A 25,283-nucleotide genomic window follows, 5' to 3' on the forward strand; every position below is an offset into this window, starting at 1 on the left:
ACTCTGTGTAATCTATCCAATATGCCATTAAATGCAACCAAGTCTGTTAACTTCAGACACCAAGAAAGGTAATTTTTGTGCCTCATTTTTCATTCTTCTGCTTTTAATACCTATATAATCTTTGCCCTGAACATCTTAAAAAGTTACAACATAGTATCTAAGGAACTATATAGACTGTTTGGCCATATTTCACTAGAAAACTAAATTTACTCTTTGGATTAGAATAAAGTCTTCCCATACTTCTTCTTCCACAAATATTTCTTGCACATCTGGAGGAGGGAGCAGGATAGACAGGTGAGTTATTTCCCTGGAGCAAAAGGACAAGAATCCTGTTGTGAAAAAAGTCTGAAATCTCTCCAAAGGTATAGAAATTTTTATTTGAACACCCTAACTATAATTGCTGTATACAGGCAGAAAGATTTTTCTCCCAGCAGAGACTCGACGTGCACCGGACATGATAAAATAAAGTAAATCAAGATGCAGACTGATACACCTGGACAGGAACAGGAATTCAAACCATGAAGTCTAAAATTCAAAACCTGAGATTAAGTCAAGGGAGAAAAAGGAAAAGGCTGTGGAATACTAAAATGGACACAGATGAAGAAGCAAGAGGAATTATGAGTAACCAGAACCTGAAAGCATTCTTCATATTGCAGAAACTGCAGAAAGACTAGACAGAATCATTCTCTGACTGTCTTATTTTTCAAGCACAATAATATCATCATGGAAAGTGTCCAAAGAAGGGCAGCAAAGCTGGTAAAGGGTCTGGAGCACAGCTCTTATGAGGAGCATCTGAAGAAGGTAGGGTTGTTTAGCCTGGTGGAATGGAGGCTCAGAGGGGATCCACAATACCTGAAAGGAGGTTGGAGCCAGGTGAGGGTCAGTCTCTACTCCCACGTAACAAGTGACAAGACAAGAGGAAATAGCCTCAAATTGTGCTGGGGAGGTTTAGTTTGGATATTACTAAAAATTTCTTCACTGATAGGGTCATCTAGCATTGAAACAGGCTGTCCAGGAAGGTGGTGGAGCCGTCATCCCTGGAGATGTTTAAAAGATGTGTGAATGTGGCACCTGGGGACATGCTTCAGTGGTGGGCTTGGCTGGGTTAATGGTTGGACTTAATGATCTTTGATCTTAAGTGTCTTTTCCAACCTAAACAATTCTGATTCTCTAACCAGTTAAACACTTCAATAATCTTAATTTGCAAGACCTTTCAAATTGCATGATGCTAGGGGCTGTGTTGCAACTCAGAACAGAGCACAAGCCTTGGATAGGAGATCCGTAATCAGAGCAACTGATCTTTCAAAGAAGAGACCTCTGCCTATATCTCTCCTATGTAGACAGCTGTTAACATTTTGCTAACAAAGTCCAAGTTTTTACTGGGCTGTTTCATCTTACAGCAGCATCACTGTGTTATCTGCAGCTTATCTGAAATGAGCTGAAGTAAAAATTAATTTCTATTATTGTCTTCTGTCACAGTTGTCTGAAGGGTATTTTCTGGGGTCTCAAGATGATAGACAAAATTATTATTGAGAAACAGGAGTGACTTTGAATGATGTATATGTGATTTTTCTAATAAAAAATTGTAAACAATTTTTTCCAGAAACACTGTAATACTGCTCTAATAATAAGCAGTTACTATATTTTAGTGGCTCTCTAAAAATTTTTACTATTTTTAGAGCAACTGTATAGAAATTAGAACTAGAAACTGGTATTACAGAAACTAGAGCTTGTCATACAAATAGAATTGTAATTGCAAATCAAATCACTCCCCTGCTACCATTATTTTTAGCCTCATCATCATACAACGAAAAAGAAATTAAAACCAGCAAATGCAAATGACCTGTGCCTGCCTCAAAATTAAAGCAGCATTTATGACTCTTTTTGGGTATAGTTTGCCCAGTGAATAATGCCGGGAAATCCTGTTTTCATAACTATTTTCATATAAGGTTTATCCAGCTCAAACTATGTGCTTTTCCACTGGGGAAAAATATCCTACTCATAACACTGGAAAAATAAATTAATAAAATCATAAAATCATAGGCTATCCTGAATTGGAAAGGAACCACAGGGATCATCAAACCCCAACTCCTGACCATGCACGACAGCCCCAGGAGTCACATCATGTGCCTGGGAGTGTTATCCAAACGCTTCTTGAACTCTGGCAGGCTTGGTGCTGTGACCAGTTAATTGAGTGGCAGTGCAAACAGAGTTACACAAATGCACAGCTGAGCAGCTGCAGATGCTGAACAGGCGTACAATGTGAATGTAGAAGACAGCCGGTTGGAAAAGAATGGGAAGCACAGGTCTGAAAGAGCTCACAGCCAGTTCTGGCCAAGGTCTCCTCACCTAAGGTTGAGGAAGCGGCCATGGCGGAGTTACGTGTTGTCTCAGAAGGTAGGGAAGCTACATCACCCTGCGTGTTTGGAGCTGCACCTGCCGCCACTGAAACACTGCTTATTTCTCTGAGTGATTTTTATTTTTTCTTTATATATAACTCCAGGGACCACATCCAAGTCTGCTGGCCAGTCAGGAATACCTTAACAGCTCCGTGAATGCCACATCCAAACTGCAAGCCGCCCAGGACGCTGACTGCATGCAGTGGGAAGGAGCGGGTACTCCTGCAGCTGTGGGTACACGTGGGTACTCCTGCAGTGGTACCAGGTATGGCTGCTGCTGCTGCTGCTGCGGCACCACCAGCAGGGCTGGAGAAGGGGGATTACACCCACCCCGGGCTGGCAGGTGCTGGGAAGGGGTGTCTGGGAGGTGAGTGGTGCTGAAGGCAGCAGGGTGAAGAGGTGGGACACAGTGTATTCCAGTGGGCACGGCAGCCGAGCGGCTGAGGGAGCTGGGGTTGTTCAGCCTGGAGATGAGGAGGCTCGGGGCGGACCCTGTGGCTCTACAGCTGCCTGAAAGGAGGTTGTAGCCAGGTGGGGGTCGGTCTCTTCTCCCAGACAACCCGTGACAGGACGAGAGGACACAGATTTAAGCTGTGGCAGAGGAGGTTTAGCTTGGACATGAAGAATTCCTTCGCAGAAAGGGTGATTACACACTGGAACGGGCTGTCCGGGGAGGTGATGGAGTCACCGTCCCTGGAGGTGTTTGAGGAAGGGCTGGACGTGGCACTTAGTGCCATGCTCTAGTTGACATGGTGCTGTCCGGTCGCGGGTTGGACTCGAAGATCTCGGATTTGTTTTCCCGCCGGATGGATCCTGGGATCCCGTCATCCCGAGCTTCCCGCCCCGCTCCGCCAGGGGGCGCCTCCCGCCCCGCCCCGCCCCGCCCCGCCCGCTCGCGGGGAGCGCGCGCCCTGGCGGCGCCTGCGCCCTCGCGCGGCGGCGGAAGCGGCGGGCGGTGCGCGCGGGACGCGGGTCCGGCGGGTCCCGCGGCCCCAGCGGCGCGGAGTTCCCGCTGCCCCCGCCGCCCCCGCCGCCCCCGCTCCTGGGCGCCCGCCCGCCCCGCCCCGCCGCCGGAGCCGCCCCGGCCCCGCCGCCCCGCGGGCACCCGGCCCCCGCGGGGGCGGCGGGCGGAGAAGCAAAACCGGGCTCCGGCAGGGACGCGGGGCCGGAGCCGGAGTCGCCTCCGCCAGGGCAAGGTGAGCGGGCGCTGCCGGGCGCGGTGCGGGGGCCCGGGCAGGGCCTGGCCCCGCCGCCTCCCCGCGGGTGCCGCCCGGGGGTCTCGGTCACCCCCGGGCTCGGGGCCTGGCGTTGATTCCCGTCGGGGCGGGCGCTGCGCGGGGACAGCCGGGCCGGGATCGCGTCCTTCGGGCCGGGAAAGAGGGGCCCGGGTCCCACTCCCCGCCTGCAGAGCCAGCGTTGTCCCGCCGGCACGGGAGCCAGGCCGGCTCCTGTGCCAAAACAAGGGGTAAACCACGCTGACTTCTAGGATCTCTCCAGTCGCAGGTGCCATTGCCAGGATTATCAGGGTCTTCTGGGTTTTTTTGGTGGTTTTGTTTGTTTGTTTGTTGGGTTGATTTGTTTGGGTTTTTTTCTGTGTGTGTTTGTGGTGGCATTGCTGATTCTGGTGGCGATGCTCTCGGCCGTGTATTTCTGTCGGCAGGGGCACGTCGGCAGTAGCTGCTGCTTTGCAGTGCCCTTCTCGTTTGGAGGTACTGGAATGTCCTCCAGAGGCTTCGCTCAAGCATTTCGTGAATATGCCGGAGTCGTGCTGTGCGTGGCTTACAGCAGTGTGTGTTGCTGTCCGTAATTGCTCCTTCTAGCGTGATCAGTAGGGTCTCAGTTAACCGGGATGTGCGGACTGCAGCTGAAGACCACTATTGTCGTTTAATTAAGGACTTTTCTGGGTCATGTGCCAGAAGTCAGTGGGAGGAACTGTTGTGTGTTAGCCTTGCTTCCACTTCACCATCAGCGTAAAGCCCTAAGTGTAAGCATAAGTCAGTGTGTACTGTCATTAGTCATATAAGAGACTGCATCCTTTTGAACAAGTAGAAATGCGTGTAAGCTGCTTTATTAGGAAATTAGAACTTTTAATATGTAGTTTGAACTGCACAACAGCAAGTGTGTCAGTGCTGTCAATTAAAATAAGAATGTGCTCATATACAGAGGGATTCTGCCTGTAGCTTGGCTAAAAGTGGAACTACGCTTAGTTGCACTGAACCCCGTTGTAGTTTTCAGATTTGGATGATGACAGCTGTCAGAGAACCTCTGACAGGGAAGGCAGGGCAGTCTCTCTGCTTGGATGAGGCCCTCATCAGAGTGACATTGCTGGTGTTTCTAGAAGACAGGGTGCTTTACTTTGTAGTTTTAACTACTCTGTGCAGTCACAGCTGTACAGTTGGAACAGACCAACGTGTTGTTACCAGTCAGCATATAAGAGCCATGTTGAACCTTTGTTCGGTGTGGAGATCTTGTGCTATTCTTGATAATGATCTGCCTTCCCTTCTTCATTGACATTGCAGCCACATTGCAAGGACCTTGCTGCTGCTCTTCAGGAGTGGTTCTAGAGAGAGGGAGGTAGAATCTTTGCAGAAAAGGGACAGGAGGCAACAGGCACAGAGTGTAGTAAGGGGAATTCTAACTAGAATAAAGAAAAACGTTTTCACCATGAAGGTATTCAAGCACTGGATTAGGGATCCAAAGAAGCTGTGGAATCTCTATGGAGCTAATACAAACTGGACTGCATATGGCACTGAGCAACATGAACCAACTCCTTAGCTAGAAGAGGTTGGACAAGTGCTGTTCAGTGAGTCTTTCCAGTGTGAATTATTCTGTGATTCCCTTCAAGATGAGTAAACAACACTGTTCAGAGTAGAGCTAACTGTCCCTAAGAGAAGGCAGTCCTTTAGACCTTGCCTCTGTGGCTGGTAGCACACAAGATGTCAGATTTTAATTTCTGTTCCAGATTAGCACATAAATGTGCAAGTAAATTTAGAAACCTGCGATGATTGCATTTGAGGTATTGCATTGAACATTATAGGCAAAAGGGCACGTAATATTTTTGCAAGCCTGACATGTGTAGACAGGACTTTAAATTTACTTGATGAGGATTTGGGGTTTGGAGAAAGCCATAAATAATTAAAAATGTAATCAGTGGGAGAGTATAGTTTAAGTAATCTTTTAAGCTACATAATCGCCTCTTGGTTTTGAAAAGATGTTTCTGTGCCATAATTCATGCTCCATATTGTTCTCTGGGTGGTAGGTGGAACCACTGTAGAAGTCCAGGCGTAACAGTCTGATAAATATTGTGGCGTTGAATGCTACTCCTAAATCCTACTAGGTCTCACAAGTTGTGTTTCTTATACTTGCTGTGGGTGTTTGCTGCCTGACAGGTTCTGGAGTTCAGCTCTGGCAACAGGAATGAGAAGGAGCTTTTTCTTGATCTCCCCCACAGTCACTCTCCCTTCCTTTCCTCCTAATTCACACCCCCAAACAAAAGTGCATGAAATCAGTGAAGTGCATGTCACTAATGCTGTGTACTTATCCACTGCTGAAGATAAATCAACTGCTGGTCACATTGTCATGCTGAGGAGCAAAGAAGCTGATGAGGAGCAAAATGTTGTAAGCCTGAATTAGTGGAACAGGCATGGATCGCAGGAGCAAAATCCTTGTAATGAGATCAGCTTTCTTCTCATTAATAGGAATTATCTTGAGCAATGTGGGTAGAGGCCAATTTCAAATCCAGAGGAAAAGGGACATCCTTGGTCTATCAGAGTGTGAGGGAAAACTGAGACGGGGAAATGAGTGAGATGAGTTCTGGTAAAGTACATGTTTCAATGTCTCATAGCAAATGTGTAGTAAAACTGATCTGCTTCGTAACTTGTGTTGTTGTTGGAGTGCTGGTAGTATTAACAAGCTTTCTGAATTTCATTCATTTATTGCATACAAAAACAGAGCAAGAGTAAAGGAGTGATTGATGTGTTGGTCTAGTATCAGAGCTCTGCAGTCATACGTACTGTAAGTCACATTCTAATAAAAAACCGAAACACAACAACCTTAAGATAGATTCTTTCAGAAATACTGTTCTTAATCTGTTTCTCTCTATAATCCTATGTTGTAATTGCAAAGTGTTTTTCTTCTTGGTCCTGACTAGCAGAATGTCAAGTCTTATCCTAGTCTAGAATAAAGTGGTGGTCAACTTTTGTTCCCCAAGACATTAAGCACTGTAGCTAAAATAGTCAAGCATTCAGGTTGTCTTGTATTTGTAAGGTGAAGTGAATAGCAACTTTTCCCCTAAATTGTACAGAGCTAAGAAAGTCTTGCTCCAGAATTATAGAAAGTCTGAAATACCAATCCAGAGAGGTCTGTCTAGTCTGGGAACTTCTTAGGAGCTGGCATTGGAGAAGAGAGGTTCTTATACACAGAGTAAAGCCAGAACAGCTAAAACTTTTAGAGGAGTTTTTGTGATCTTTCCCCCACCCCCTTTCTTTCCTGCTGCCTCTCTGTGTTGTGCTCTGAGTCTTCCAGATACAGTTAAAGGTCTCACCAGGCCTGAGACTTTCTTACTTGAGACCATCTTCTTCTTCCTAAGTCATCGAATGGTTGTGGAAGTGTTCACTGGGGTTTCTTTTTTACAGCATTGGATTTGAGATTGTGCCGTTTCTTGTTGTAGTTAATGCTTGGGAGATGGTTTTGTTTTACTATAATAATAAATTAGACTAATCAATGCTACTTTCTGAAAATCAAAAATACACTATTAATTGGTATTGGTAACAATATAAATGTTCTGAATCTGTGTAAGATGAACAGTTTTCAGTGAGGTAAAATCTTAGCCTGAGATTAAGCAATTGCACCATCTTTATAAATTAGAATTGTCAGCATTTCCAGTACACAAAAGAAAAGGACTATAAAGATCAAGTAAAAGTTCAGCTGCATGAACTGTTATGTTTCTAGTAGGTGCTGCTGGGGGGTGTGGGGTGAGTGGTATATGAATGAAATGCATATGTGCATATATTAAATGCATATATAAATAAAGGCAGGCCTATCTTTTTGGAAGATTTATTAATCTGCTTTTTTTATTTTTAAATTTGAACAGGAAATGACAGGTGGAAATGAATCCTGTATTGCAGGACCGATACCTATGTCCTACTTAACTTGCCTGACTTACATTCTGCAAGAATGGACTGGCGTGGAGCATATTGGAGATTATCTGAGTTATGCATTCTACCTTGTATGGGTGCTTTTTCCACTTGCAGTAGTTTTTATACTTCCAGGAGTTATTGTTGCCCTCTTCTACATTTCCATTCTTGTTCTTCATATTTATAAAAGGAAGAATGAACTAAAGGAAGCATATTCTCATGATGTTTGGATTGGTGCAAGAGAAATGTTGGCTACCCTGTGGGATGGACATGGAAGAATATGGCATGGTAAGCAAGATCTGACTTTCATTAAAACCTGCTGAAGCTCTTACTCCTCATTTACCTTTCAAGATTATCATTATATACTTGATTGTTGCTGCTATTGCATGCCAATTCAGGCCAGGTTTTTTTTTTCTGTTTTGTCAATGACTGCCAGTGATGCTTGGGAGTTAAAAAATAAGCCATTGAGACTTTTTCTCTATGTAAAATTTTTGCCTTATGCATTTATTGCCTTGCTGCTACAAATGAGATCTTTCTTCTGGTTGAATGTGTAGGCTATTTTTAATTGCTTTTTTTTTTCTTTTTTTACACATTTTTTAACTACTCCTGGATTTTCTCATTTGAAGAAGACTTGAAATGTCTGTTACATTAAAAATTAGATCAATTATCTATATTATTTCATAGTCAGTATATGAAGACTAGAAGTTAAATGCCAGTTCCTTGATAGCTAGTGTGTCAGCACATATTAGCATAATTTAATTGCACTTAAACAGTTTTTTACATCAAGTGCCAAATGAGGGCTAAAAGGAGCACTAAGTGTCAATTCACTCACTAGTTGCTTCTTGAAATTAACTTTAGAGCCTGTTACAGAACTCTACTTTTTTATTTTCTTTCTCTATATGTATTTTGGACAACTACTTTCTCTACTAGAATGTCAAAATTAAGGGCCCTGTTCCTTGTCCTTCTGCTATTATTTCTTTATAAAGACAGACTTAATAAATGATTTGGCTTTCCTTTCTAAGGAAATCATAAGCCTCTTTCAGAGCCATTCAGTCTAGATGCAGCTAAAGGAGAAAGAGATGCTTAAGAGCAATTTACATAAAGAACAAATCCTTCTTGAAAATCATCTCTATTTGTTCTCTACTCAAAGGGAAGCGGGTTTTCAAGGCATTGATAACCAGATGGTGCAGCAGCTGTATCAGATGGGCTTTGTAAGACTAGGATGTAACTTTCAAATCTAGGAAAGTACACTACATCAAAATCAACAGCTACATCAAAGAGCTTAAAATGCTCACTTCACAATAAAAAGCTATTTACTTTTTTTCATAAGAAAATGATTTTTTTTTAAGGCCTTGGCTCTTTTAAGCCTTAGTAACTTTTTCTTTTTGTAAGGTCTAACTTTTTATTTGCACGGAAAAGATTCTTATCCAGTCCCTCAGTGGCAGCTGTGACTTTTTTTTTGCCCTGCCAGCTGCTTCCTTGTTATCTATACACTTCTCTTCCTAAAGAATGGAATGTTTTGCAATTGTTTTTTCCCCACATGATTAACCAATATATCATAGGAAGAGCTTTTAATCCTCAAATCTCACAGCATTGTTAAAAAAAAAAAAACCAAACAAAAACCCAACCCCAAAACCTAAAAGCCCCAAAACCAATGCACACAACTGGTGCATGGTACCTGTACCTTTACATTTGATATACCAGTGCTGTATGTACTGATTGGCTGTCGTGGACACAATTAATGGTCACTTGGGATGGTACAGATGATAACACTTGCAATCTGCTGCAGCTCCACACCTATACAAAGTAAAACAGAGGAGAAGAGTCAAAGTACCTTCAGAATTAAAAATAAATTAATGAAATAGGAGTTGCAGACCTGGTTAACTTTGGAAGAAGTGACAGGGTTTGGTTGGGATTTTTTAGTTGTTTTGGGGTTTTTGTTTGGTTGGTTTGTTTTGTTTATTTATTTTATAAAAACCTCAAACAAGATACTGCAACAATACTACTGGATATTAACTGAATATGTTCTTTACTGATGCATTTTGATATTTTGTGTTAAACTAAGCATATTCTGCACTGTTAAATAGAAATGTAAGTGCAGTAAGAAACTTACTGTGAAGAAATTTACTGTGTTTATGTATTTTTCAGCTAAGCATATAAAGCTCCAGCTAGCTTTTAGTACTTAGTGATGGAAAACTGGAGCAGGGGTAACTTGGATACAAATAACAAAGATAAACTTCATACCCTGGAGTAAAAGGAGACATGTAAATGGGTGCTGTCACGTCAAATCTTCTTAAACAGTCACTGTTGGCAATGAACTTCAAAAGGTTAATAATAGCTTGAAATAGTAGTTTTACCACTTCAGCCCTTGTTGTGATTTCTCTTGAGTGATTGAGTCAGAGAACTCTGCAGCCTTGAAGACAGTGAACTGAAAAAATGAGGAGAAATGGTGTAGTTCAAGACAGTGAGACTGAGTGTTTTAATTTATGTTTTAGTTCTTTCTTTATATGTAGCACTTCTGCCTTAAATGAAGCTTTGATTTTCTGTGGAGTAGCTTGTATTTCCTGTAAATGCTGCAAGTTGCCTCTTGGCCAGTGCAAAGGTCACTTTGCTGTTACTACTTCTCAATAGCTCTAGGTTTGAGCTTGCTCTAAGTTATTTTCTTTAGGATAGATTTGTATCAAACTTTGACATCTGTTACACTTTTAACAGGTTATGAGCTTCACGGTATCAAAAATATTCCTGAAGGACCAGGGCTTGTTGTGTTTTATCATGGAGCTACTCCTGTTGACTATATCTATTTCATGGCTAGACTTCACGTGACAACGAAGAGAAGCTGCCGCGTAGTAGCTGATCATTTCGTCTTTAGATTACCAGGTAACATACTTCATTATAAACAAGCAGTTTTGGAAGTCTTACTTAAATTTATTAATGGTGTAATTAATAGAAATTGTATCACAGGAACACGGCTTTTAGAACAGATATTCAGACAAATTTAGTGCAAGTGTTGAAGTAGAGGTGTCTCTCACATGTTCTTTACAACCAAGAATGATTTTCTAAGACTAGTCCATGCAAGGATGGGTCATTCTCCTCTCTGGGTAACGCCTTCCAATGAGTTTAGGGTGTTTGGAAACAAATAGAGGGAGATCATAGGAGAAACAATTGTCTCTGTATTCATCATCAGCAAAGACTTCAATAAGATGTTTCTTTTTTATTAATATAGGCAGAATGAGTTGTGTATCCTGATTAAGAATTAAACTGTTTGGAATCAGTGCCGTTAAAATTAAAAATATTAGTCTGGAGAGACAATGTATTTTCTCATCCCACCCAGCTGAGTATGGTGAGCCAGGGGAACCTGTCCCCTGGAAGACTGTTTTGAGTAGAATCTTTTTTGGAGGAAAGCTGTAGAAGTGTCCAACATGTTCATGGTGAAACATGAGGTGGAGTATGATGAAAATGAAAAATATCTCTAGAGCAATATTTTGACTGGACAGCCTACTGAAATACACTGCTGATGGGTGAAATTAATTATATGAGGGGTTTGGTTTTTGTGTGTGTGAAACACAGTAGTACCCAGTTCTTTTCCGAAGTTCAGTTTGTGACTTAAAACCTGTCAATTCACAAAATGAATTACAAGGAGTGTTCGGTAGTGTATTGATGCTTTTAGTGGAAACAACTCATATAAGAAAACTGTTGTTTTGTCAATACAGTTTTGTTTCTTAGTCCACAAGACCCTAGTGTCTTCCTTCAGCCTTAGTCCCTGAAAACGACACTTTGATCCTGATCACAGCATGGCTTTGCCTCTGCAATTGCTTTTGCCAACAGATTCAGATTTGTGAGTTGATTATCAAATCTTTTGTATACAGCTGACCAGTATAGCCTATTTCATAATGCAGACTTGGCTTCATGTTGTATCTATTAACACTTATGCACAGCTGTTTATCAGGTGGTAGCTTATGTTGGTTTTCTCCATTTCTGCCTTAAAATAGTGGGAGTCCCCCAAATATCATTTAGTAACATTGCAAGACATCTGACTGAATGGCTGATCTCGAAGAACTGAGTTCAGCAATACAGCATCTAGCTAACAGCTGGTTTCTACAGGCGTTCCTCAGGGATTGATGCTAGGATCACTGCTGCTTAGTGGTTTTATTGTACCCCTTGATGAAGGGTTGGAGCATGCACAGCAGATTTACCGATGATACCAAAGTAGAGGAGCCATTGTTATACTGGGGGTTAGAGCTTGTGTTCAGAGAGACTTCATAGAAGTGAAGTGGTAGAAACCTCATGAAATTCAGCAAAAGCGAGTGTAAAGTTGTGCATCTGGGATAGAACAATTCCATGCAACAGTACCCTGGGTAAACATGGCTCTGCAAGAAAGGATTTTGGCGTTGAGTGGACCACAAGTTGGGTGTGAATCAGCAGCATGTGCTTGCAGTGAAGAAGATGAACTGCACACCGAGCTTTTTTTAGCATGAGCGTAGCCACCAGGTTGAGTGAAGAGGTTTTTTCCTTGGCTTGGCACCTGTGCAAGCACATCCTCCAATAAGGTGTCCAGTTTTGGACTCCTGGGTACAGGACACACTGACACACTGGAGTGTGTTCAGTGGATGATGATGGGCTAGAGCACACAGTGTATGCGGAGAGGCTGAGAGAATTGGATTTGTTTGATCTGTACCAGATAAGGGTGAGAGAACATACTGTTGCTGTCTTCAGCAACCTAATGGGAGGGTACAGAGAAGAGGGAGTCAGACTCTTCTGAGAGGTACACAGAGGTAGAAAGAGAAGCAACAGAGACCAGTTGCAACACAGGAAGTTGTCATTAGACATGTAGAAAGGTACATCAGAGTGTACCATTAGAGTGATCAGACACCTAACAGATTGCTTAGACAAGTTGGGGAATCTGCATCCCTGGAGACTTTCAAAACTCCGCTGGGTGAGGCCCTGAGCAGCCTGATCTAGTTGGACCCGCTTTGTGTGGGAGGTTGTACAAGATGACCTCCAGAGCTTCCTTCCAATCTACATAATTCTCGGTTTTGTGAAGGAGTTAAAGCTATTCAGGGAAGACAAGCCCAAAGAGCCCAGAATATGTTCTGAATTGTTTAAAAATCTGCGGAGTAATCTATGACTGGCAAGGTAGATGCTGCTTCTCTTGTGAATCAAACCAAAGAGATTGCATAAATTTGTCCTAGTACTAAGGCTATCTAATCTTGATTAAATCTTCAGATTAAACTGGACACCTTTTCAGAAGATGTTTTAACCAAAATTTACTGTGCTAAATGGAGGGGAAATGGGGGGTGATTTGGGGGTTCTGTAAGACACACTTGGATTAGATAATTTAATGATTCTTCTTGTTTTATGATTATTAAATCTACTACAAATAGCTGTGAGTACTGGCTCATCCCATAACTCTGAATTTCAAGTTGCCAGGGTGCAGTTGCCAGGGTGCTGCCATTGCATCCTCTGCATGGGGCACTGCTGTCCTGAATTAACTGGAGTGTGTTTGTAAAATGTTGCCGTGCCTCTTAAGGGATTCATGAGCCTGCAGTGGCATCAAACTGCCCCTCCCTACTCCTTAGCCTTGAAAGATATGGCTTGATAACTTATGGAAGGGTATCTAACCTAATAGAAGACCTCCTATAGGTATCTGGAGATTCCTACTGAACATTACCTTCTGTGATTCTGTAATGTGTCTTTCTTTCACGTTGTTACAAAAGGAAATTATTTGATTGTCTCAGTTTATTCTGTGTCGGTATTAAGTGTGCTTTTGTTGCTTGTATTTTGTGGGAGAAGGATATGAAATATGGTCATGTGGCTTTTTTTTTTTTACTTTTTCTTTTAATAACTGGAGGTTAGCCACAGGGGAAAAAAATCCAAACCAATATTTCAGGTTTCTGGTTCTTTTGGATTCTTAGCTGTGTAATGCTCAAGTCTTTTTCCAAACAGTACAGTGAGGACTGAGATTTCACTTGTGTTCTTCTCCATCACCCTCTCCTATAGTATGGGCCATATTTGCTTCCTAGAGCCATCTAGGAACCCTCTTTATAAGGTTGCCTTCTATTTTGGGACACTAAGGCAGCCCCTCTCCTGTAATGTCCCAGAGAAAAGGGGCTGTGGCTCCTCATCTGCTACTTTGCAACACCTTGTGTATGTATCTTGTGGACTAGATGCTCGGTAGATACACACATGTGGTTACCTACATTTGTGGAAGGTTGGATTCAGTGATCTAAATGACTCCTCTCTGTCTGTGTCCTAAAGGTCAAACATGGAGTAAAGATGACATCCTTGCCATCTTCCTGCCAGGTAGCTGAGAAGCCCTGATGTTACAGTCACTTGGGCTAAGTTAGAGAAATGTATATGGGGCACATATTGAGAGCAGTGTTAAAGGCATTACTGGGTACTTTCCAAAGGGTTTTCAAACATTGGTGCAGACACAATATTGTGGAAAAGAGATGAAAAGTATGTTGGGGCAAAGGGCAGAGTCCAGGTTAAACTGTGGAATAAAATTAATTTTGGACTTCTTGGTATCCTGAAGAATTAGCATCCCTTCGTGCTCTGGAAGGCTGAAAAATTGTCTTTAGATAATTTTGAGAGTTGTTTTGCTGTTTAAAATGGAAAAATAGATTCTTGGTCACTCACATGCAACAGCCAGGTACTACCCCAGAGTTTTTTCTGACTTCATGATGCCCTTTGGTTTGGATACAGGTACCTGGCTGTCCCTTCAGGGACACTGCACTAATTTCTTTCTCTCTGCTGCTTTAGCAGAGCCAGGTTCTTCTTCCTTGCTACTGTAGCAGAGACATTGATAGTAATGTATGTTCTGCTGCCTAGGTTATGAAGTACAGCTAAGAATATAAAGTTTATACTGAAAGTCGAGGGGGGAAATACATCTGAGAAACTTTGTGGAGACTTGAAACCTCCCCCCACGACTTTTCTGTAGGTACAAATTCTTGCCTGTATTCTGTCTACATTCTGTTCTTTTTTTATTGACCTATGAACTAGACAGACTTGTGATGTTGCTCTGTCACACGCACCCTCCCGCCCACGCAGCATATCCAATGAAGATAGGAGGACTATTGTCACAGCTTCTGCTTCCTTGGAGTGCCTTTTCCTGCTCAGCTCAACCCTTCTCATGACTGTTTTGTCTCTCTCCTGAGCTCACTGATAGGAAGGACTTAGAGACAGGCAGCTTCTTACCACCAGGTACTTTCGAGAGAGCTTTAATTAGTTTGGGAATACAAAACATCGTAAAAACCAGCTGTTGAAGATCGCACAAACAAAGCACCTGAAAGAAATGAATTTACTTCAGGAAAACTGTACTTCAGGTGTCCTCTGTGCAAATGCTACTAGATGAAGACTGCGAGTGTCACCAGCAGTGTGCGAGACAGGCACAGCAAAATATGTGACAGGTGTAGTGCAGCTTGTGTTTGTTCAGTTGTCATGTTTGTGCACTGATCCTGATTGTGTACAGAGATGAATCAAGGGTAATTATACTCACACCAACAAAGACTACTTAGAGATCAGAGTTGAGTTAAGAATAAACTAATGATATGTTGCCTCATGCTTTTCTTCTCAAGCCCTTAGTTTATGTGAGCTGTAAGGGAGGACAGATCTGTCTTCCTAACTATATTTCTATCACTTCTTCAGCATGTGAGTGTATGTAACAAATGTGTGTTCATAGTAACAACTATTTATTTATTATTGAGAGGCAAACTGGATTAGATCAATTCTGTTTCGTTGTCTGTGGCTGATAAGTTGTTTGCCTCAGTGGGAAGCTTCAAGAAAAAAAAATAATGTTGCCCATGCTGCTCAGTCACGGAATGTTCTCATTTTGGTGTGTAGTACTCAAAAATACAGTATAAATTTGAAATTTATTGAACCAGTTAATAGGGCTGATTTCCTGCAAGCAGAGGTTAATGCTAGTTATGTCCTTTAACCTTGTCTAAATTCATCAGGTGTGCTCCCATTTGATGCTTGTAAGCAAATTTCTGCTGTTTCTTGGAGAGTGGGTTCAGTATGACATTTCAAATGCAGGATAATATGAGGAGTTTGTATAACCTTAAGTTAAAAAAATCAGTTATAATATTAACAGAAGATGAATATACCCAATTCAGATTTTTGTATGAAAGGTACTCACAGGTACTCACAGACTGAAGCAGGGAGTCAAGTGCTGTAGTGATCTGTAATGCAGAGAATGACAAAGAAAATGAATCATTCTCCCTGTGCGCAACTGCGCTTTGCCAAAGTTCACAAAATGAAAAAACCACAACAATTTGCTGGTATTGCTTCTTGTTGTATTTTATTTGGATTGTGCTACATTTGAACAGTAGAGCTTGAGGAAGAAGCCAGTGCCCTGGAGTCAACTCCTTTGAAGGGACACTTGAAAGATGTCACAGTGCCAATTTTTTTTCAGTTTAGTGCTGATAGTGAGGTATCACCTCACTTTACTATGACAAAAAGCCACTGAACCTCTAAAACATCAACTTTGCAGACCAAAATCTATAAGCACAACTTAATGCTTCAGTCCCTCTTGGGCATTTGGGGCTATAGCTTATTAGACAAATAAGTTTTAGCCATAGTGTTCTGTGTTGGAGATCTGTACTCAATGGTAATATGAATGAACATTTTCTGAATTAATTTTGTCTTACTCTACAGGTTTTAAGATATTACTTGATGTGCATGGAGTTATACCTGGTCCGAGAGAAGCTTGTGTCAGTACTCTGAAGGAGGGCCACCTGTTAGCTATTGCCCCAGGAGGAGTTCGGGAAGCACTCTTTAGTGATGAGATGTACACTATTTTGTGGAGTGATCGGAAAGGCTTTGCTCAGGTGGCCATTGATGCAAAAGTGGTGAGTATGATAGGTCATGAAAGAGAAGCAGAGAATGCTAACTTATTGATACTTTCTTCCAGGGAAAGCTATTTTATCATATATTTGCTGTGACATTAACTGTCATGAGTATGGTTACTTTCATAATTACATTTCAATACTCTTTTTGTTGCTTTTGATAGATAAGAAGGCTTTAGAGTCAGTTAAGAATAGTGTGATCAGGAAACCTGGAGTTTAAAAGAATGAGAGATGAAATAAAGGATGATTTCTCTGTTTCAAAAGTCTCCTGGTTTACACATAACTGGTCAGGATTGTAATGGCTTAACCTCTGATCAGAGGTGGTTGGGAAGCAACCTTACATCAACATTTCTGTTTCTCCTTTCACTGAACTATGCTGTGACCCAGCAGAGTATAGATTCACTGGCACTATGCACTGTATTGCCATTTTATGGTAGTAAAATCCAGGGCATAGAGCAGGAGCAGCAGGAGTTCACTGGTGTGAAGTGTCCCTTCAGTTTTAAAGTATAGCACTGTGCTTGGTCAGCAGGCAGATAGGGAACCAACTGTGAAAGGCACAACAGTGTGTGATATATTTGAATTGTAAATATTATAATAATAATTTCAGAGTCCCTCTCATTCTGTATTTGTACTTGAAAGGTATGTGCATATGTCCGTAGGTCTGCATATACCCAATTGAAAAGCAACTCTCACACCAAAAGTTTCATATTTAGATACTGTCAAAGAGAGACTAGTTAAATTTCTGGATTTTGTACATAAATAGAATACTTTTAAGACCCAAGTGTGTGTCACTTTTCTCACAAGGAAAATAACACTACTTAAACAGGGTATTTTCAGCAGGTTTAGATTTTACTAGTGTATTTTAATAGCATGTGAAAGGCCATACTTAAGATTCAGCTATGGTTGTACTCATTATATTTGTTTTATTGAATATGCGTTCAGTTCCTTTTACGCACTCGCAAGGGTGTTGTACTTTCATCGCCCCTAAAAAAAAAACCAAACAACTGAGAGATGCAGTGAAAAAGGAATAGTGTTGGAGGCAGGCTGAAAGTGGGAAAAACATCCTTATTTGGATTAAAAATGAACTTTAAGTCACCTTGAATTGTAAGCAAAATTCCTCATGGAAAGAAAAATGTGACTGAAGCATCAGAAAAATGTGTCTAAAATCAGAACCTTCAGCTCCTTGAAATTGTCTCATTTCAGCAGTTTGTTTGCCAGAATTTTTGTCATATAAGCTAACTTGGTGCATATAGAAATCTCTACTTCTATGTCAGAAGTAAAATGTTCCAAGTAGGATTTCTGTAGAATAAAGAAATTTGTAACCATTCAGTTTAGGCAATTGCACTTCTTTTTATTCTGTTACTGCATTGTATTATTTACAGACTTCCCCCCCCACGAACCCCAATGTGATTCCTTTCTGAAAAGTTTCATGTACTAGCTCATCTCTCTGCTTGTTTCTAAAAAGTTTATAAGCATCTGAGTGTATGAAAATCCCATGAAGAGTTCTGTATTTCTGATGATGCTATCTACAGTGGGTGCATGACATAAAATGATGGTGAAAAACTTCATATAGTAGTTGCCCCCCTCACAGTTCTTGTAAATCTTGACAGCTGTTTGCAGTAAACAAAAACAGCAATAAAAACTTGAAATATTCAACACCATTCCAAGTATTCATCAGCAGAAATAAATCAAGGACATGTATTGAATATGACACATCATGTGTGAAGCAATACCATCAGCATAGCAGAGATGAATCAGGCAAATTTAGTGTCCCAATCCTGTGAATTCTTCCCTTTGAGCATAACTACAAATTAGGTAAGAGGTTTAAACACTTAAGTCACAACTGTACAAACACTGCCAGATGGGACAAGGGATGCAAGGATGCTCCACAGGTTCAGAAATTCTGGCCTGCTTTGAGAAAATGGAGTTGCTGAATCACTGACTCTCTGAAATCTTGTGGTATACTCCAGTTTGAAATCGCATGGCAGAAGGTCATGGAAGAAATTAAGAATACTTGTTTTGCTCTCTATATGTCCTTATCTGAGAAACTCTTTTGAAATTAATTTGCTTGTTGTGTTTAAGTGAGGTAGAAGGTTTTCAGTTAGAGCTATCTTCATTAAATTCTTAATTATTTTTTTTCCCTCCTAGCCCATCATTCCTATGTTTACACAAAATGTTCGAGAAGGCTTTAGGACATTAGGAGGAATAAGTAAGATATTTTCTATTTTTTTGTAGTTTCTTTTTCCATATGTGTTTAGCCTATCTCTGTAGAAGTAATTCCCATATAAATTTCAGATTTAACACAGCCTTGTTTCTTGAGGTTTGCTCCCTGTTAGAGTTCAGAGATGTTATTAGGATTTGATATCAGCATTAGATGTGGTATTGACTCATCTAAATTACTTTCCATGTAAGTGTTCCTTTACAGAAGCAGTAGAAGAAAGGAAAAAGGAGCCAGAAAAAGACAGAAAGATTTACAGTGCTTTTTTTCTCTGCTTATATCTGCTAGGCCAACCCTAGGTTTTCTCCTAGGTTGGCAGCTGACACATAATTCCTTTGAATGTTCTCCTAAAGCTCTGTACTTACAGCTTTACCTGTGCTTAAACTTTGAGTGATTTGGACTATTATTTAATCTGTAGTTGCTTTACTATTCTGCACTACACCTGTGGTTCCTCACAAAAACTTGCATTTGCCAGCTCTTTTTCCTTATCTCTGTGAGATTTCCAGACAGAACAGCAATAGATGGGTCTATGTCTGAAACGTCTAGCTCTGGGATGATTAGATGTCCACATCTCTGCTCATTTTCTAGTGTTAAACTCCCTTTTTTTTAAGCTCTTCAACTTATTCTCTAGCAGAAGGGGCCTGAAGGGATTCCTCCACACCACATGTTCTGCCTCAAGTGTGGTATCGTCACCTTCATTAGAGGACTACAGGGGCAACACAGTTCTGTTGCTCTCCTCCTCTAATTAAGAGCTAAATATTGCATGGAGACAGCCAAGGCATCACATGCAGATGTCATGTTGTACAAAAATAAACAGCAATTAATTGTTGCTGTGTTCGGGAGAATCACCCCAAACAGAAGAAATTTAAGCCAGAATCATTCATGCTCGTTGCATTCTGCAGCAGAGTTGTTAGAGGAATTGAACTCTCTTGATCACTGAAGGTGTTACGCCAGTTTTAGTAGTTTTTGAATACTTGTTTTTATAGGTAATATTTTACAGATAATTCCACATCTTGAGCAGTAAGGATTTTCATCAGTTAATGGAATTTCTTGTCTGTAATTGACAAAGATAATATTAGCAAGCATTTTCCAAAGAATCTCTTCTGGGTATATTTGGGATAAATGCTAAACGGTGGCATGTGGCAAAGATCTTGTGTCCTCTTAGAGCTGATTGAAATACCTGATTTTTTCTCTCTTTTTATACCGTTTAACTGCGACCAGTGTGTGATCTGAAAGAGCAATTCAGTGTGTTATTATGGTTGACCTTTAGGCAGATAAGGCTATTTCTGATTCTCTAGACCACAGTGGGACTGACCAGTGCAGTCTTCCAATACTAAAGCACTTAACTAACCTGTAAAATGAGCTGAACCTGTAACCTGGTTTGCATAGCATTCCTGTCCTCTCCAGACAGGCAGCTATTGAATTTTTCTCCTCTTCTTCCTTCTTGTTTCAGATACTCTTCGGAGGAAAGATTCCACACCAAGTTAGGGTAGAAACAAGTCTGATGTTAGCATTAATGCAGCTTTTGGAAAATGAAAGTCAAGGGTAGAACAGCACTTGAGATGACACAATGTTTTAGAATCTGGTTTGGGAACTAGATTACAATTTCAATGTTGAGACATGTGGGGAAAAAAAAACTTTACAGAATAATCAGTCTCTCCCTCTCTCTCTCTCTCTCTCTCTCTCTTTCTCTCTCTCTCTTGTCCATTCTCCCTGCCCTCACCTTTCTTTCTCCTGCTTTCCCCTAAAATTTTTTCACATTAGAAATATTTAGGTCACTATATGAACGTATTAGATTGCCATTAGTTCCCCTGTATGGTGGGTTTCCAGTCAAGCTACGTACATTTATTGGAGAACCCATTCCATATGATCCAAATATGACTGCTGAGGAACTAGCTGCAAAGGTAAGATATGATATAGATAGACATAGATATTTGTTTTGTTTTAAATATTGAATGTTCTGATAGAAAACACTGCAATAGATTTTTCAAGTGATTTCTGCCTAGGAGCCAGTTATAAAAATTGATGGAATCATGGTTAGTTTTGTACTTGTATAAGTCTCAATGCCCTTAAATACTATCTTCTTGTTACTACAGCCTGCAGCTGTCCTAGGTCTTTTAAAGTTTATTACACTCTATACTTGCTTTGAGAAACAGCTTGCTTTAAAGACTGAAGGAGTTCAGTCAGATAAGACAGCTCTGGGTTGATAAATAGAGAGAAGCATTTCATCCAGGGGGAAGTGTTCTGCTTCTTAGTCTTCTCAGAAAGACACTGATGAAGCCTTTCAAACGTAGCAAATCTGTGTTCACAAGCTGTTGGAATTTCATGCAATAAAATATAAGGTAAATGATTTCACTGCTTTGTCTAGTGTGTTTGTTTCTATTTCCTCCCAATTTCTCACCCAACAAATTAACTTTTAAATGTTTCCTAATTCAGATTTAGGTGCTTTGTAGAAAGGATTCTAATGTCCTCATGTTCATTCAGTTTATTAATAGATTTCACAGTGCAAGATATAAACCAGTTAAATGGTGGAGCAGTGAGGTGGAGAGGGCTGAAATAGCCATTTTTGAAAGCTCTACAGATGGTCACTTAATCATTCTGAAAACTTCACTTGAGAGAAAGAGACTTTTCTTCTTGACTATGCAGGTGTCAGTTTAGTTGTCTCTCCTCATCTCTTTACCCTCTGATTAGATCTCTGCAAAATGACTTAAATGTTTATCTATAAATTGTTTATCTGCATTATCTTAAGCCCTGATTATGGAAAATTGGTTGTTTCTTTTGGGATTCAGTCTGACAGGACTTCAGAACTGTTGGCTTTGAGGAGAGGATGTGTATTTCTATTGCTTTCAAACATGCATTGGCATTATAATTTGTGCCAACCCTCACTTGCTTCTGACTTAAATGCAAATTCTGCTAGATAAGACCCCTAGAATGTGAATTCCCTAGAGTCCTAGTTAGAGTGATTTTAAAGTTGTATCTCATGTTTCATTCTATGGCACAGTATGCATTTTTCAATTATATGTAGAAAAAAAATTAGGCTCACTTTTTTACCTAATACAAATTTTAGATCTTTAGAAACACTTAGGACCAGATCTATAAAGTCCTTCTCTAGGACTTGGCAGCTGATCACGTACTTCATATGAACAGTGGGAGCTTGTACCAACAATCATCTCCCCTTGCTGACCACTGGTTTACAAAGGCAAATAATTCTTTGTTCAGTCTCTGGCCTTAAGAATTGTCTGATCTGTGCTTCTCTAGGCAGAATAGGAAGGCTACAGTGTGTCCTCGCCACAGCTTTTGCATATTGCCCTGCTTTGAATGCTCCCTATAGAGCTTTTATTATATAAGAATGGCTGCTGTGAACTCCTTGGCCTGGTTGGTTTTTGAGTGAAAGTGAAGGCTGCTGCCATATGCAGCTACGTGACCCAAGTGTGATTTACAGGACCAGTTCCTTTTTGGGACTGGGATGCAGGGGTCATTGCTTTGTACAAGTCAAATGTGCTGAGACACAGTGGTGTTTCCAGTGCTGCTTCTGAGTGTGTTTAGAAGCAAAGTTCATGGATGCTGAAATAGTGTTACTGATGCAAACCTGGGCATTTTTACTCTGTTTGTTGCTTTATGTTTGCGTATCATTAATAGAGTTTGTGAACTCAGCTACCAGAAAAAAAAGGTACTAGTTTGTTGGTCCGTTCCATGGCAGTGTAGCCGCAGTCACACCTGGTGGGCTTAGATATGGAAAAATGGTATTTTGTACTTGCAGTAGTTCTGTGGCATTTGGAAGGATGAAGAAGAGCCTAGAAATTGTGCTAATATAGGAGCTACATAAAGATGACCTAATCTGACCAAAACCTTTTCTCTTTCCCTACAGGCAAAAGCAGCAGTCCAAGCTCTAATAGAAAAACATCAGAAAATACCAGGAAATATATTTAGGGCTTTAATGGAACGATTTCAATCACATAAGAAAGACGATTAAGGTCTCCTGAACTTAAACTACTATAAACTGCTATTTAGGTATAATATTCTTAAAGTCATATTTGCAAATTATTCATTCTTCTAATAATAGGTTTTAAATACTGTCCTAAAGATACTGCTGTATAATGTAAGGTAGAAGTCACTTGCCCTTTCATCTGTTCAATATCAAGCTCAGGAACCCAAACTTCAAATCATTCGTAATGGAGCAAAGTTTAATTTTTGATAAATGCATTCCTACCTTAAAAGTATGTGGGTCATTGTTTTTTGTTGGTTTTGTTTGTTTGTTTGTTTGTTTTTCTTTTTCTTTTTTTTTTTTCCCCCAAAATGACACTGAAAGCCTTTGTGTACATGGTCTGTCCTTTTTTTGGTGCGTTGACATCTCTCCCACCACCCCCTCCTCACCCGGAGGTGGAGTCTTACTGTTTATCCTCATTACTGTAAGTAGGGTTTTCAGGCCAGATTAATGCTGTACAACACGTATGAAAACTTTCTTTAGGTTGTTACGCTCACACTGGTGGAATACAGTTAACCTTTGGCCTGTAGAACCTCTAGCAATGACTGCAAAACCTGTGCTGGGTGAGCTCAGAAAGAATTTGGAGGAGTCAAATTTGAACCCTGCAACACAGCTACTGTTTCAAGCTGTATTGTCCCGTATATTTCTCATTTGATCTACAAATTCTCTTTTGAAAGATTGAGCCAAGCATTTAAACGTCAAGAAGTGGAAATGAGTATACTGTTTTGTATGATGAGCTCACAAAGGTTTATTTTGAAGGGAAGAAAAAGTGATTACAACGCTCTCTAAACATAGAAGTTCTTTTGAAAAACAGGATAGACGTTCCCAAATAGCCTTTAGATCTAGTATATGGGTAAAGTGTTAAAAATACATATTCTTCAAACAAGTTATTTACATAAGTTATTAAATCAGGGTTGAGACGGAAGTTCTGTATACTTTTCTTAAGTGAAAACGATTGAATCAACAGGAAGGAGTTGCAGGATTGGACTATTGTGCACTTACAGCAAATTGTATTGCTATATTTTTTCTGAGCTAAAGCCTGTGCTTTTATTTCCAAATAGGAAATATCTGAAATATTTCTTCTGATTTCCAGCAAGTTTAATCTACAGTTCTTAAATTAACATTGGGGACCTTTTTTGGTTTTGGGATGAGGACAGATTCCTTAAGAAAAGACAAAAGAGGTTTTTGCTGTATGACATGGTCTCCTTTCAGTATTGTTGGGCCTTGACCTTTTCTTGAAAAACCTCCATGCACACCCTCCATAAAAAACCCAACACCTAAATTTTGAAGGAACAGTTGTATTTGATTTAGAATCCATTCTTCTCACCATTTAAGCACATGCTTTACTTTATGCTCCTTTAAACGTTTAAATTAGTGACATTACAATAAGTGCATGTGGATGATGCCCTACGTTAGAAAAATATCACTTTCTGCAAAAGTGTCTATCAGTTATGGTTTACAAGAAGCAAAAAGCTTACTCATGATGTTATTTTATATCAAAAGCATCTTATGTGGTGTTAAATTGAATTTTTTAAAGCTCTGGAAATAATCATGTTATACAGAAGCAAATGCCCATTCTAAAGTTTTTTAAATGACTTGGGTTTTACTTGAAGGCAAGATTGTGTTCTTTTTAATTTATTGGTATGTGTTTAAAAAATATTAATGCAATATGTCATTAAAAATGATAATGCCAAATTCCTGCATTGGAATATAAATTAAGTATGACCTTTTTTTTAACTGTCCACCTTGAAGAAAATGTGCATCAGTCTATATTGTGAACATCTCAAAGGCAGCTGAACATATTTTGTGTTGAGGTTGAATATATCTGTAAAAGAAAACTCAGTCTAAAAAGTTCTGTTAGAAACGAACAGACATTTCCTATCAGAGATTTTGTAAAATTTATTTTACTAAATATGTGGGCTGTTTGCTGCAGTTTTGTCCCTTTAAGTATTGAAAGATGAGTAAAAAAAAATGAAGGACAGTATTGGAACTCTTTTAAGTGTTCATATTTGTATAGGCCTTTCATATTTATTTCTATATATTAAAAATGTATAGAAGACACCTTTTGAATAAAATTGACAACTGGAATAGACTTTTGAAGTTTTGTGTTGTGTTTGAACTAAATGGAGTGATACATGGCCTGTCTTGCTGCATCTTCAGGATGGCTTTGAGCAGCATGTCATAGCCTTGAGAAGCCCTTCTTGCCTAGTGTCTGCATAGGGATGGAAGGATCAAAACCTCAGAAGGAAAGAATTAAAGGAAAAATAATTCATACAACAGTAGAATGAAGGACAAAAGTCACATAAACAATAGGGGCTGAGTTTTAATAATTGTAGTCAGTGCTGCAGGAGGCCTTAACAGGCACTGCAATACCTCTTTAGTTAAAGGTCCTGCAATAGAAAATAGGTCATAAATACTGACTAGTAAGGTTTATTTGTACATATTGAGTTTGTGAATGCCTATTTTATCGCATTGAAAAAGGGGGCAGACCTGGAGCGAGACTCTCACAAATAAGGTTGTAGACCAGCCATCCTTTTAGCTGATTTGGTTTACTATGCATCAGGCAGAAGTATTCAAAGGAAATTTTAGCAGTTTGAGACTAGACCACTCATTGCCTGGTTAGCCCTTGGATATGCTGAAGACATCACATGTTTTACTCCATGCGAGCGTAAGCAGGGTATGTATTTTTAGGTTGTTTGGAAA

General features: G+C 40.3%; 1 protein-coding gene across 2 annotated transcripts; it reads left to right on the forward strand.

Moving 5' to 3' along the window:
• Positions 1 to 3,480: 3,480 nt before the first annotated feature.
• On the forward strand, positions 3,481 to 24,538 carry LOC126643811 (transmembrane protein 68-like). Of its 2 annotated transcripts, none has more exons than XM_050322488.1 (7): positions 3,481 to 3,595; positions 7,492 to 7,822; positions 10,247 to 10,411; positions 16,187 to 16,380; positions 18,526 to 18,586; positions 20,360 to 20,499; positions 22,464 to 24,538. In XM_050322488.1, the coding sequence occupies exons 2-7, from the start codon at positions 7,495 to 7,497 to the stop codon at positions 22,566 to 22,568; spliced, it is 993 nt and encodes a 330-aa protein (XP_050178445.1). In that variant the 5' UTR covers positions 3,481 to 3,595; positions 7,492 to 7,494; the 3' UTR covers positions 22,569 to 24,538. The 2 variants fall into 2 exon arrangements, with proteins under 2 accessions (XP_050178445.1, XP_050178436.1); XM_050322479.1 differs by lacking the exon at positions 3,481 to 3,595 and adding an exon at positions 3,794 to 3,902.
• The last annotated feature ends 745 nt before the right edge of the window (positions 24,539 to 25,283 follow it).

The sequence above is a fragment of the Myiozetetes cayanensis genome, unplaced genomic scaffold, assembly GCF_022539395.1.
Source record: "Myiozetetes cayanensis isolate MyiCay16 unplaced genomic scaffold, myiCay2020 scf1, whole genome shotgun sequence".
Classification (NCBI taxonomy): Eukaryota; Metazoa; Chordata; class Aves; order Passeriformes; family Tyrannidae; genus Myiozetetes; species Myiozetetes cayanensis.